General features: G+C 43.8%; 1 protein-coding gene across 4 annotated transcripts in view; it reads right to left on the bottom strand.

Moving 5' to 3' along the window:
• Positions 1 to 13,876, bottom strand: part of THADA (THADA armadillo repeat containing) — a 629,866-nt gene that overhangs the window by 336,588 nt on the left and 279,402 nt on the right. For all 4 annotated transcript variants that reach the window (XM_077282381.1, XM_077282382.1, XM_077282380.1 and 1 more), the window contains exon 27: positions 11,371 to 11,460. In XM_077282381.1, coding sequence (XP_077138496.1) covers positions 11,371 to 11,460 — 90 coding nt within the window. The remainder of the gene's footprint in view (positions 1 to 11,370; positions 11,461 to 13,876) is intronic.

The raw sequence follows: 13,876 nt of genomic DNA on the forward strand, positions 1-13,876 counted from the left end.
AGACAGGAACAAGGTAATGAGAGGAGACAGGAACAAGGTAAGGAGAGTAGACAGGAACACGGTAAGGAGAGGAGACAGGAACAAGGTAACACAAACAACGTAAAGAGAAGAGTCAGTAACAAAGTAACGAGAAGAAAAGAAAACAAGGAAAGGAGAAGAGACAGGAGCAAGGTAAAGTAAAGAGACAGGAACAAGGTAAAATGAAGAGAAATTAACTAGGCAGGAACAAGGTCAACGGAAGAGGGCAGAGAGAAGGAAAATTAAATTGGAACTGGACTAAGGGAAGAAAAAGGAACAAGGAAAAGGCAATGGGGCAAGAAAAAGAAGAAGAAAAAAGTGGAATTGGGCAAATGGAACAAACACGAAGAAGGTAAAAAACAAAGATAGGAACAAGACAAAATGAAAACACAGGAGTAAAGTGAAGGGAACAGATCAGAAAAAAAACAAACAAAGGCAGAATTCGCAAATAACTCAACCCATGCTTGTTTCAAGGCTTTTTACCCACCAATGCACCATTTGTAAAATGTACTTTTATTTTGTTAGCATTTTAAGAGAACTAAAATTGTAGCAGCAATTTTTTATTTTTTCAAGGAAATTTACAAAATGTATTTTTTTAGGCGTCTATCCAGGTTTGAAATGACTTTGGGGGGGGGGATCTATATATTGGAAATCCCTCCAAAAGTGATGCCATTTTAAAAACAACAACCTCTGACATATTGAAAACTGCTGTCAAGTTGTTTATTAACCCTTCAAGCAATTTTCAGGAATTTATGCAAAGTGGAATGACAGGAATGAAAAAGTGTATTTTTACCACCTAAATGTCGGTAACTTCTGGATAGGTCACTATAGCCGGCAGACTCTAAGGCCGCTATTTGGTCATGAACTGCCAGGGCAAACATCAGGACCACATAATAATGATGGGATAAAAAGAAAGCCCCCACACACAATGTTAACCATTCATATGGTGTAGTCACTATTGACAGCAGCATCTAAGGGGTTAAACAGATTTGGACGGTGCAAACACTGATCGTGGCTGATGCAGCCAGTTGTCAGCTGTAGTGGACAGCCGACAGCTGCTGGATTGTCACCTGTATGGGGAGGCTATCCTCTTATATCGGAGGTCAGTAAAAAAACGTATTGGCGGAAATTAAAGGGTTAAGAGTTAGCATGTAACGCGACATATACTAATACTATATTTTTAGGCCTCAGCACGTCTGTGCTACATTTAATAAAATAATTACACTTAACACTTTTTCATTTAGGGAATCTTTAGTTTCAGTCCCAATGTTGGCTGCATACCATTACCGGGACGGTGCTGACGTACAGGCGCTGCTTCTCGGAGCTTGATGAAGCCCAGGAGAATTATTATTTTCTTAATGTCTATTTAGTTTATGTTGTAGATATACAGAATTTAGCACTTCAGAAGAACGTAGAATTTCACATATTTTAGACATTTCAGTTTGTGCAGTATAACCCTACCCGGGATTACGGGATCAATCTGCAATGTCACCACCGCAGGGACACAGAGAGCCTACATTACTGGCACTTTTCACCACTAGACAAAAGCAAAAAAAAAAAAAAAAAATTCTACTCTCAGTCAACACTGTGCTTTTCTGGTAGACGCTGGCTCAGTATAAAACACTGCATTTACCACAAAATAATCATCTTTCAGACCCCCGCCGCTCCTTCACCCTGACCCAACGCACTCGCTCACATTACTCGGGATCTTGCTTAGTCTCATGGTTAGCTCGAGGCTTATCACATATTTTAAAAAATGACAGAATTTTACTCTTCTAGAAGCAACACTTTTGTATAATCAAACTTAAAAATTCTCCATATAAGAGCTGCTACAACTTCTACACTTCTTCAAAGAAGGAGGACGGCAAGCAGCAGGCGGTGGAAGGATAGAGAGGCCCGAAGCAACACCCATCGGACAGGACCGAGAAGATTAGCATACAGCATTGGAGAAATTCAAAAGTTTTTCGGGTGTATACAGGGTTAGTCAGGGGGTTCTGTGAAGATTTAGGGAATGCAGCGCAGATAATAAATAAGGTGATAATTTTAGCTGCTATGTCACAAAACTTGTGACAGGTTTTGCTTTATGAATGGTGTTGCATCCAATCTTAATCAATGGCTCACTGGAGAACAATGCGCCAAATTCCATTAAAAAAGCACGTCATTTAATGATTTCGGCACCAGGACAGTGGAGTCGGAGTCGTGGAGTCAGAATCGGAGCCCATTTTGGTGGAGCCGGAGGCGGTGTCATCGAAATTGAGGAGTCGGAGGTTTGGCTTACCAACTCCACAGCCCTGGCAGGGCTGTGGAGTCGGAGTCGTGGAGTTGTTGCCCATTTTGGTGGAGTCAGAGTTATGGAAATTGAGGAGTCGGAGGTTTGGCTTTCCGGCCCCACAGCCCTGGCAGGGCTGTGGAGTCGAAGTGATGGAGTCGGAGCCCATTTTGGTGGAGTCTGAGTCGGTGTCATGGAAATTGAGGAATCGGGAGTCATAGGTTTGGCTTATCGACTCCACAGCCCTGTTCGGCACATCTTCTCAGTGCCATGCGTCTCGCCAGATATGTTATTCTAGTTAGGGACTGAAGTAGCATTTCTGGTGTGCGAAGCGCAGGCACTTTGCTGACTTTGATGGGCGGCTGTAACCACGTCTCCTCGCAGCTCTGTCCCTTTTGGTCGAGCGGCTTCAAACTGGCCTGAAAAAAAGACAAAATCGCTGCGCAACCCTGCTTAGCTCAAAATTTTGCAGCTTTTCAAAGCTTTGGTGATCATGGCCTTGGACTATAATTAATGTATTAAACCCCATTGGGTTAGTTTTCAACTGATGTATTCGGAGAACATAAAAATGGTCATACGGTCATGTTTTTTTAATCTGCTCATTCCTTACCATTTCTCTCCCGTTCCGAAGCTTCCTGGTGGCGCACCACATACAGTGATTGACTGCAGTCTCACGTGTCCATGTAAATGGGCCAAAAAGTACATAGACCGGAGAAGCAGCGTGTGAAGGGGAGCAGTGTGATCGGTAAGGGGAGCATTGCTTCCTTTATTGTGCTCCCATCTGTGCGGTTAAAAAAACAAAATGCAAGTGGCCGTTTAAATATCCATTCTGCTCGATAAAGTATGCAAAAATGGATTTCAGAGTAGTATTTAGATTCAATAAAAACACATTAATCATTCCTGAGCTGTTTAGGGTAACCAAGAGAAGTGATGCCAAACCCAGTTTTCTGCTCCATTTCGAATAAACAGATATAAAACCTAAGGAATGTCTGTTCTTGTGGTCTCCAGTGCTGGCCCAAGTTATTCTAACCCTTAACTTATTTACTTAAGATAAAAAAACCAATGCAGAAAAATCAAAAGCAGAACGAAAACGTAAACCACAAAAAAATCCACACCAGCTGACCTCTCACTCAGCTCGAAGTGTGTGGGTGAAAATGGAAGTCCCTTCCTACTTAGTCAGCTCCTTCCTATCGTGGTCTGTCTTTATCTTGTGTTTTATTTTAATTTTAGGCTCCTGAAAACAGTAAAGAAAAAAGTAGGTCTCAACTGAACTCAGATGTCAATCACAGTTCAAAAGGCTGGCCCCTATAAATGTGACTATCTGTAATCTGCTGGCGCTTGCCACTCAGTGACACCTCGTTACACAATGAGGGTTCCAAATTGGAACTAGACAAAAATGCTTGCAACCTACAACTCAGCATATGTGACAGCGACCGCTGAGCTCCAATGTAGACAGTGCAAGCTGCCGAGCTCCAGTGTAAAAAGCGCAAGCTGCTGAGCTCCGGTGCAAATAGTGCAAGCTGCCGAGCTCTGGTGTAAACAGTGCAAGCTGCCGAGCTCCGGTGTAAACAGCACAAGTTGCCGAGATCCGGTGTAAACAGTGCAAGCTGCTGAGTTCTGATGTAAACAGCATAAGCTGCCGAGCTCCAGTGTAAACAGTGCAAGCAGCTGAGCTTCGGTGTAAACAGCATAAGCTGCTGAGCTCCAGTGTAACAGTTCAAGCTGCCGAGCTCCGATGTAAACAGTTCAAGCTGCCGAGCTGTGATATAAACAGCGCAAGCTGCCGAGCTCCAGTGTAAACAGCGCAAGCAGCTGAGCTTCGGTGTAAACAGTGCAAGCTGCCGAGCTCCGGTGTACACAGCACAAGCTGCCGAGCTCCAGTGTAAACAGCGCAAGCTGCCGAGCTCCAGTGTAAACTGTTATGATCCGGTGACCCTGGAGCCGGATGAGACTATTTCTGGAGTAGGTGGTACCTGTACTGACCGCAATCCTAATACTGACATCGCAACTAGAAGTAGCCGTGGGATGTACCTAACCAGGCCTAGACACCTCGACACAGCCGGAGGACTAAATACCCCTAAAGATGGAAATGGGAAATCCTATCTTGCCTCAGAGCAGAGCCCCAAAGGATAGGCAGCCCCCCACAAATATTGACTGTGAGTTTAAGAGGAAATACGTACAAAGGCAGAAAAAACAGAGTTTAGCAAAAGAGGCCCTTCTAGCTAGATAGAAAGGATAGGACAGAGTTCTAAGCGGTCAGTATTAAAACACTAGAAAATTCCACAGCAGAAAATACTATATACTACATCTAACTAAAGACATAGGATGTATATCTGCATCTCCAGAGAAACCAGCATGACAGAAAAATCCAAACAAGTCAAGCTGGACAAAAACACAATAGATTGCACTGCACATAAAAGCACACTGCATGCGTGCTACAGAGAAACAAAACAAGACACTTATCTTAGCTGAAGTGACAGCAGGGCAGTGGAGCCAGACAGAGATGCAATCCCTCCAAGATACAATGGACAACTGGCAGGGATAGATGGATCCTACAAACCTAAATACCTAATAGAGCTGCAATAAGCAGAAACACCTGCCCAGCTTATAATCCAGAGACCACTGCACTACCATTAACAACCACCAGAGAGAGCCCAAGATCAGAATTCACAACAGTAAACAGCGCAAGCAGCTGAGCTTCGGTGTAAACAGCACAAGCTGCTGAGCTCTGGTGTAAACAGTGCAAGCTGCCGAGTTCCGGTGTAAACAGCGCAAGCTGCTGCGCTCCGGTGTAACAGTTCAAGCTGCCGAGCTCCGGTGTAAACAGCGCAAGCAGCCGAGCTCCGGTATACACAGCGCAAGCTGCCAAGCTCCAGTGTAAACGCTGCCGAGCTCTGGTGTAAATAGTGTACGCTGCTGAGCTGTGATATAAACAGCGCAAGCTGCTGAACCCGGAGTAAACAGGGCAAGCTGCCAAGCTCTGGTGTAAACAGAGCAAGCTACCGAGCTCCGATGTAAACAGCGCAAGCTGCCGAGCTACGGTGTAAATAGTGTATGCTGCCAAGCTCTGGTGTAAACAGGGCAAACTGCCGAGCTCCGGTGCAGACCGGGCAAGCTGCCGAGCTACGGTGTAAATAGTTAAAGCTGCTGAGCTGCTGAGTTAAAGCTGCTGCTTTAACTAAGTTAAAGCTGCCGAGTTCCAGTGTAAACAGCGCAAGCTGCCGAGTTCTGGTGTAAACAGTGCAAACTGCTGAGCTCTGGTGTAGACAGGGCAAGCTGCCGAGCTCCGATATAGACAGGGCAAGTGCCAAGCTCTGGTGTACATAGTGCAAGCTGCCAAGCTCCAGTGTAAATAGTGTAAGCTGCCGAGCTCCAATGTGGACAGGGCAAGCTGCTGAGTTCCGGTGTAAATAGGGCAAGTTGCCGAGCTCCAGTATAGACAGCACAAGCTGCCGAGCTCAAGTGTAGACCGCACAAGCTGACTAGCTCAGTGATTAGCTATAATGTTGATGTGCTGTCGACATGTTGTCATCACAGAGCTCTGCGACTTTGCCGATGTAGACGGTACGAGCTGCCAGGAACAGTGATTAGCTACAGTGGTGATGTGTGCTGTCACCAATGCAGTCAGAACGACGAGTTCCAAGCAGTGACAGGGAGCCGGGCTGGACCCGAGAAGGGAGAGTACTTTCTTTGTTATTTTAGATTCTTTAGGGTGCCTGGGGTCCATGTTTCACAAAGTGAAACACTCTCTTAAGTCGTTTTTTCTGGTGCTTGTTGCCATGGGCTTTTTTTATGCAAAGAAACACTGGAATCAGATGGTAGGTGTTACTAAGTGCACAGCAAAATAATAGCTGCAGCAGTCTTGTGCCCTATGATTGCCATCACAGCTCTCATTGCTGAAAGGTGATGTCAAAATTATAGCACACGACTATTGCGATAGCTTTTTTTTTTTTTTTTTTTTCAAAGTGTGGGTAACCCCCTTAATCATAAAACAGTATGCAGTATTTCCTTAACATGAGTTGTTTGGGACTTAAAAATTAATTAACTATTCTTAACATAGGTGTCACGACTTGTCGGGGGGCCCGGGACCAGGGGTTCCTTCCTTGTCCCTAATACTAGGCGTGCCCTAGCTCGCTCTGTTCCACGGATTACTGCTAATGGTGAAGACACCGGGGCCACGTTCCTTGCCTTAGCTCCTGAATCCGCTCTCAGTCTGTACCCTTCCCACACTCAGGGAAGAGGGGAGTAGCAGTGTACCGTAATACACCAATCAGACTAACAGGTAATTCGAACAGGGGTAATGAAAAATACCAAACATACAAATATACAAACACAAACAACAGGGGTATACACTGGGGAGTGGAAGATAGGGTAAAACCATTGTAGGAGAAGAAGCGGAATTAGCCCAAAACCTAGAAACAGTCATAGATAAATCCACGAAAAGACTTCTCAAATTACAACCCACATCCAACAACCTCGAGCCATGCAGCATAAGCTATTTCTGACAATGAGTGCTAGCCAGGACCCAAATTATATAGGACATGGGAGTGGCTAACAGTGAACAGCTGAGTGCCTTAACGCTTCCAGGAGTTCTCAACTGTGCAGATTAACCAATGCACTGCTAAAAGAAACCTGCACAGTTTAATATGAAGGTGAAGTGCTTCTAGTCAGTGCAGGAGTAGGAGAAATCAGACTCTGTACTCTTCCGGCTCCTCTCTGTAGAGGTAAATCCATGACAATAGGTCATCAATATGAAATCAGTGGAGTCCGGACACCCGGTCCCCCCCACCGATCAGCTGAAATGTGAATAAAAGAAAAACTGCAGTACTTGACAAAGGCCTCTAGGCAATGTTGTGCGGTTGTGTTCTGCCTCAAAAAAATGCTTATGTCTAACCATTGCCAGAGTAGACAATAGCCGATTGGTGGGGGTGCCGGGTTTCGGACTCCCACTAATGCCATATTGATGATCGATCTACCCTACAGATAGACCATCATTTGTTGAGCCCTGGATTTTAGCCTCCGACTCTTAACCCAAGTGAGCTTTTTATGTGTTTTTTCCAGTTTTCTCCCATGACAACCTAATTTGTGTCTTAAACTTGAGGTTTACCAAAACCATATAAAGCCTAAATACACTTTGTGCACAGTAGAAAGGTGATAGAAGTCACAACTCTTCTCACGCCCATCACTCCGGTATCTCTCACTGCACTGTATGCACCATGTCTTTGTGGTGCAAGTAGCCGGCTGGTTCTTCATTGAGCATAGTCCACCTGTCCCAGGAGAGGAAATCTACATGCATGCAATAATAGGATCCGGCATGAACATACTGTACTCTAGGAATATGTAGAATGGATTCACCTTTAATAAATCTCCTTTTTTTTCCCTTCATCTTGACATGTGGTGCAGCACATTTCTGTAAATACAACTGAATAACATTCCTGGAGGGAGGCACCAAGCTTATAAAACTCCTTACTGTGCCACCCCCTCAACCACCGAAACACAGAAAAATTCCTGTGGACGACTGTAGTTTTTATAACAAGGGTTTACTACTTTAGTGGCCGCCGGACCAAAAACATGCTAACCACAGGTGCAAAAATACAGGGCAATGGGCTGAGAAACAGCATTTCCCGCTCGTACGTCTTACTGCACTCGAAACTTCTCATGCCCCTGTAAAAATCCTTTTGGCACACTTGCTGTACTCTCTCTAGAACTATGTATACAGGGCGGACTCAGGGGCCAAGGGCCCACCAGAAACCAACTTCAGGGCCTATTTTTCAGCTACATGCAAGTGTGACATGAACTGGGTAGATTGGTAAATGAATAAGATGCCACATTTGTCTGTATATAGTGCCACGTAATGCTTATATAAGAGGATGGTGGCCCACCGGAGGATTTTCCTGTTCTCCTGTGGGCCAGTCCAAGCATGGGCTGCGGACATATCATTGGTACAAGGGGCACAAAGCAGGTGGGATTGTTCATTATGATGAGCTATTGGACTGCAAAGGGCTCATATACTGTTCTTGCACACGGGCCTTTGTCTATCTATGTCAACCAGTGCATGAATGGATGAATATAATTATATAATACAGTAAATATGAAGAACTGACTGCCATTTTAATCTAATGGCAGTTGTCAAAAAAGCAGTAATGCCCGTCACGTACCTTGAGAAATCTAAATGCTTCCAGCCGTATTGTGCTAACTAATTTCTTAATATGGCCCGAGCTCTGTCTTTCCGATAAAAAAAGCTCTTATTTCAAATTCTCCTGCGTTTTAATTCTAAAGATTACAAATACACCATCTTCCTGCCTGCACCTATCAGTTGGGGAGTAAAGGAAGTGACTGCCTACCAGGGGTGCAATTCCAAGATTGCATCTACATGAATTGTGTGATGGTGGGGGAATAGGTGGGAGAGTAGCCAGTTTAGAAAACAAATTTCCACACACCTGGAACGTCCGCCAGTGCCGTGGGGTACTCGGTACCGGTACTTAAAGGGATGTGTCACGGTGGAGGTTACCCCCACAACCTCGGTCTTCTGGCTACCGGTATCCGCACTCAGCATGGAGGAAGCTCACTAACAGCTTCTCTCTCCAGCTCTTTCACTTCGCCTTTGCTCCTTCCAGTCTCTTTACAAGTTGCTCTGCTCTCTTTTTCCTTCACAGGAGCTGCAGAATCACTCGTCTGCATGGCTCCAACTTTCCTTCCTCACTCCTCGATCTCATCTCACCAACTGACTGACTCTCCCCTACTGCCTAGCAACTGACTCCTCCTCCCGACCAGAGAGCAGCTCCCCTGAAGTCGGGTGTAGAGCTCACCCTTCTGGCCTGGAGTCAGAACGGTGTTGTATGTGCTGATTATCTGTTAAAGGGATCCTTCTTCGCTTCCAAGCATGACATCACTCTCCCCATAAGGAAAGCACTGCCACTGTATCAACCAGGAACCTGGGGTGTTACACACCCTTTTAGGAAACTCTGAATTACTAGAAAAGGGACCAATATTTAAGAATCTCATTTCCCTAGCAGAGAGAATAAGGGTATGTGCACACGCTGCGGATTCCATTGCGGATTTTTCCGTGCGGAGTCTGCATAATCCGCAGGTAAAATGACCTGCATTTTACCTGCAGATTCCATGCGGATTTTCTGCAGATTTTGTGCGGATTTCGCCTGCGTTTTTACACCTGCAGAGTCCTATAATGGAACAGGTGTAAAACGCTGCAGATTCCGCACAAAGAATTGACATGCTACAGAAAATAATCTGCTGCGTTTCAGCATGAAACTTTCTGCAGCATGTGCACAGCGGATTTGGTTTTCCATAGGTTAACATGGTACTGTACACCGCATGGAAAACTGCTTTGGATCCGCAGGGCCAAATTTGCAATGCGTGCACATACCCTAAAGGGAAGCTATTATCAAGAAATCACCTATTGTTTAACTTTGATTTTTGTATTTTTTGTTTATATTTTTGACAATGTTTTGTTTTTGGGTTATATTTTTCATTTCACAATCCGTATTTCAGAAAAAATAAAAGATAGAAACCTTGCAGCAATTTTCAAACTGGCTGCTGGGGCTCTTTTAGACTCTAACTTCCTTTTGTTTCAGGAAACAACACATGCACATTGACCACAATAGTTGGATCTCGACTGTCTTTTATATTGAAGCATCTAATGACTGTGTGCCTAAGTCATTGTAAAGGGAGAGGGCGCGGGGTCAGATGTGACATCGCCTATTGTGTTAGTGGATCCTGGGTTATCAGCTGTGTATAGAGATGTTACCTGTTATTGTAATCCTGCCTTTGCTGATAAGAAAAAAACCTGTAAACCAGAGGTGTGAAACTGTATTCCTCGAGGGCCGCCAACAGGTCATGTTTTCAGGATTTCCTTGTATTGCACAGGTGATAATTTAATCACCTGCACAGAATGATTCCAGCACCTTGTGGAATGCTAAGGAAATCCTGAAAACATGACCTGTTGGCAGCCCTCGAGGAATGCAGTTTGACACCTCTGCTGTAAACTGTTCCTGAAAAGAAAGGATGTATGGGTTTAAAAAAGCCCTATTGGTCAGTGTAAAAATGGGAAGATTACAATTTTTTTTTAATAAAGATTGTGATATGAAGAATAATGACATTGTTAAAAAAAATACATTAAAACATTAAAACCCGTTTTAAACATTGGTTATTTTCTGATAATAGATTCATTTGAAGATTACAAAGAGCAACCATGGCTCTGAACAACCTGTCTTATGACCCACTACAAATACAACCCACTGATTGGAATGCACTATGTGACGTCATGCGATGCTTCATTTGCCCTGTGGTGGCGCTGCAGGGAAACAAGACACTTACTGCTGGGTTTCACCAGAGATCACCGCTAATCGCTGGAGGAAGACTCACTGACCTGCTTATTATGAAGTGACCTGTTTAACAAGTATTGTTTGTCCAAAATTTTAAATAGGTGGTCTACTACTAGGACAAATCCATTGTTATTCCCTTTGTTTCCCCCTTCTAATGCTGGCACCAATCCAGCGATGCTTGCATTGACTATCCCCGGGATTGCGTGACATATTTTCAGCTATTTATCAGCGCTGGTTTCAATCTCCCCACCTTCGAACAAATCAAGAAATACGGAGGAAGTGGGAGCAGCTGATGTTCTCTCACCCCCTGCGGATGTGAATTACGTCCGTAGGAGAGGAGACTGACTGGCCGTGGAATCGCATGAGATTATGTCACGAGAGCCCCGGGAGAGCCAGTGCCGACACTGCTAGAACTGCGCCAGCACAAGAGGCAAGTATAAGTATTTTATTGGCGCGTGACGTAGGAATTCAGAAAGGGTTGTCCAAGTAGTGGACAACCCCTTTAAGCTTTTCAAACAAAAATTATCAAAAATGTAAAAAAAAGAACATTTTCTGTTGACTGTCGACAACTTTTCATGACCAGACCTGACTTATAGTTGGCCTGCTTTGTTGGATTTCTCAGGTTTTATTTTTGTCAAGTTGTTGGAAATTCGGTCATGCAAAACGACAGGAGACCCTAAATCGTGTGCTTGTCATTCTCAGATCTATTCTGTCTCGGTCTTTTGATAATATCTGGAATACCTGTCAACTGTGTTGGCAACAACTTCCAGTTGTTCCAGGAGAAAAGGATAAAGAGTGGGGAACCTAGAGAAGAATTCTCTTCCGGTCATCCTGCGGAGAAACAACACGAGAAAGAAATGTTAGTATAGATGTCAAGAGTAATAAAGTAAATGAGGAAACTATTGTAATCTGGCTGCGGATTAATAATCTCGGCCTCATTCATGTCACGTTTTCTGCTACAATGAATCTGACTGATTAAAGCTCCGTTTGCTGCTTCCACCTGCAGATTCATTTAGATTTCAAAAGTCAGCTTTTGAATGCTATTCATGGGTGTGATAGTTCTACTTTAAAAGGGTAATCTGATTATGGGTTGTCACATTGCTGAATCATCCTATCAATCTCTAGGGGGAACCTGACTACGACGACTCAACCTACAGCACCTCTAAAGGACAATCGAGCATTACACATTGCATAATTAAAGTACCAGGCTGCTGTCAAGGAAAAACATGGCAGAATCATAAGAGCAAGAGATCATCTTGAAAAATATCTTGAAATTTTTTTCCGGTCTGAGATGAAAAGTCTGCAGTCACTATGTGTTTGTAGACTGCTGAACATTGGCAGCGTGCAATACGCACACTGTCACGATTCCTTTATATTCTCTGTGCAATTTACAGACTTGCAGTCACGTACTGACTATTCTCATGAGGCTTCTCTCAATTTTATTCTATTAAAAATACTTTACCAACTTGCACGGCGAAATCACGACAGTGTGCATATTCCACAATCTCACAATTCAGCAAATAGAATGACTTAAAACTGGAAAACCCCTTTAACAGAAAACATACAATCTGTTGGGCATTTTGTAATAGAGGAGGATCACCTGAACAAATCAATATATAATGTGGGAAAACATTCAGAGCAACTTGTCACTACTAAGCATTACTTATTCTGTAGTTAGGAGTCCAGTGGGTGGTTCTATAACCAATTAAAACCGCCCACCAGGCTCGTAAGCCTAGAATAATTTAAAGTTATACTGAATCTTTTCTTACAAAACTATGTCAAACTCCTGCTCTGTACCTTTCTGCGGCTAGACTGGGCAGTACTTTTGATTTTTGTTGTGATTTCTGCCCAGTTAATAGATGAGGGTCTTAAATAAGGGGATAGGGGGGCAGGTAAATTAGAATTTTATAACATGGGCATATGAAATGGCATTTTCTATACCAGTCATCCCCCTTTAGGACTTTGGGGTTAAAACACTTTTAAGAGTTAATATTACTATATAAAGTTTTCAGATGGTAACACGGCCGCCCCATTCATGCACACAGATTATTCGGCTTAGCTTTAACCACCAGTGTGTGAGTGCGGTGACTGACCAAACAGTGCAGTGTATGCAAAAAAACAACTTGTCAGCAGCAGCGGTCCCGGTTCATCCTCTTTAGATTGGACGCATGTTGGACACTTCTATGAGGAGCATTCATCCTCGATATGGGAGCATCCAGTGGAAAACGGTCCCTGCAATCATCGTAAATTCCACTCTGTACATGATATTTTAATGATAGTGTGAAAAGGTCGTTTTTCCCAAGACGATCCCATGCGAGCGGCGAATAATACATGTATTTTATGCAGAAGCAATTTACTATAATTTAGGGACACTTCTGCAGACGCATCATTTCTTTTTTTTAGTTACAGTTTTGAGGATCGACCACTTCCGTACTCGAGACTTTACTTTGAGGAATAAAAGACAAAAAAAAAGTTGGTGTCAATGGTTACGGGGGCAGTAATGCAAAATAGCTCTTTCTAAGACATGGCTTTAAGCGTGTCACTCCTGTGGACAGGTGGTTAAAGGAAGAAGTAAACCGACTAAAGACGATCCCAGGTTCTGCATGGAACTAAAGTGATGTAAGAGTTCTCAGGGGTGCGAGGCTCAAAACCCAATGTCTGCTAACCTTTAAAGTGCGGCCATCAGTCCAAACTGGAAGCATAAACTAAGCAGGGTATACAGCCCTTCTAAAGATTGCACGTTTAGTTTTCTAATCGCTGCTTTCTTTCTGCAGAAACTAAAGTTTAATCAAATTTCCTAATTACGATGCTCGGTGCACCCTTGGTGTGGCCAAGAAGCTCGGCGCACCGGCTTTACACGTCCTGCCTCCCACACTGGTGATTGACAGCACAGGTTTGCCTGAGATTTCTCTGCAGACAATGCTTGATATAGGAAAGCCAGCGCTGTCAATTACCGTGGCAGAGATATACAAAGCCATTGGTCATACCTATGTATAGATCCCCTTGGTCACACCATGGGTACACCCAGAATCCTAATTAGCAAATTGGATTAAATTTCACTTTCTGGAGGCAGTGATTATAATCCTAAAGGTGTGATTCTTTTTTTTTAGGGGGACATTATCCCCTACAGGACAATGTGATTTGATTACGCAGTCAGCTGACTTTTATTGAATGGGACTGTTCATTAGACCTTAGAATAATAATAATTTCCATTCCATTATAGAATGCTGCAGATAAGCCCCTGATG

Source organism: Ranitomeya variabilis, chromosome 2 (assembly GCF_051348905.1).
Source record: "Ranitomeya variabilis isolate aRanVar5 chromosome 2, aRanVar5.hap1, whole genome shotgun sequence".
Taxonomy (NCBI): domain Eukaryota; kingdom Metazoa; phylum Chordata; class Amphibia; order Anura; family Dendrobatidae; genus Ranitomeya; species Ranitomeya variabilis.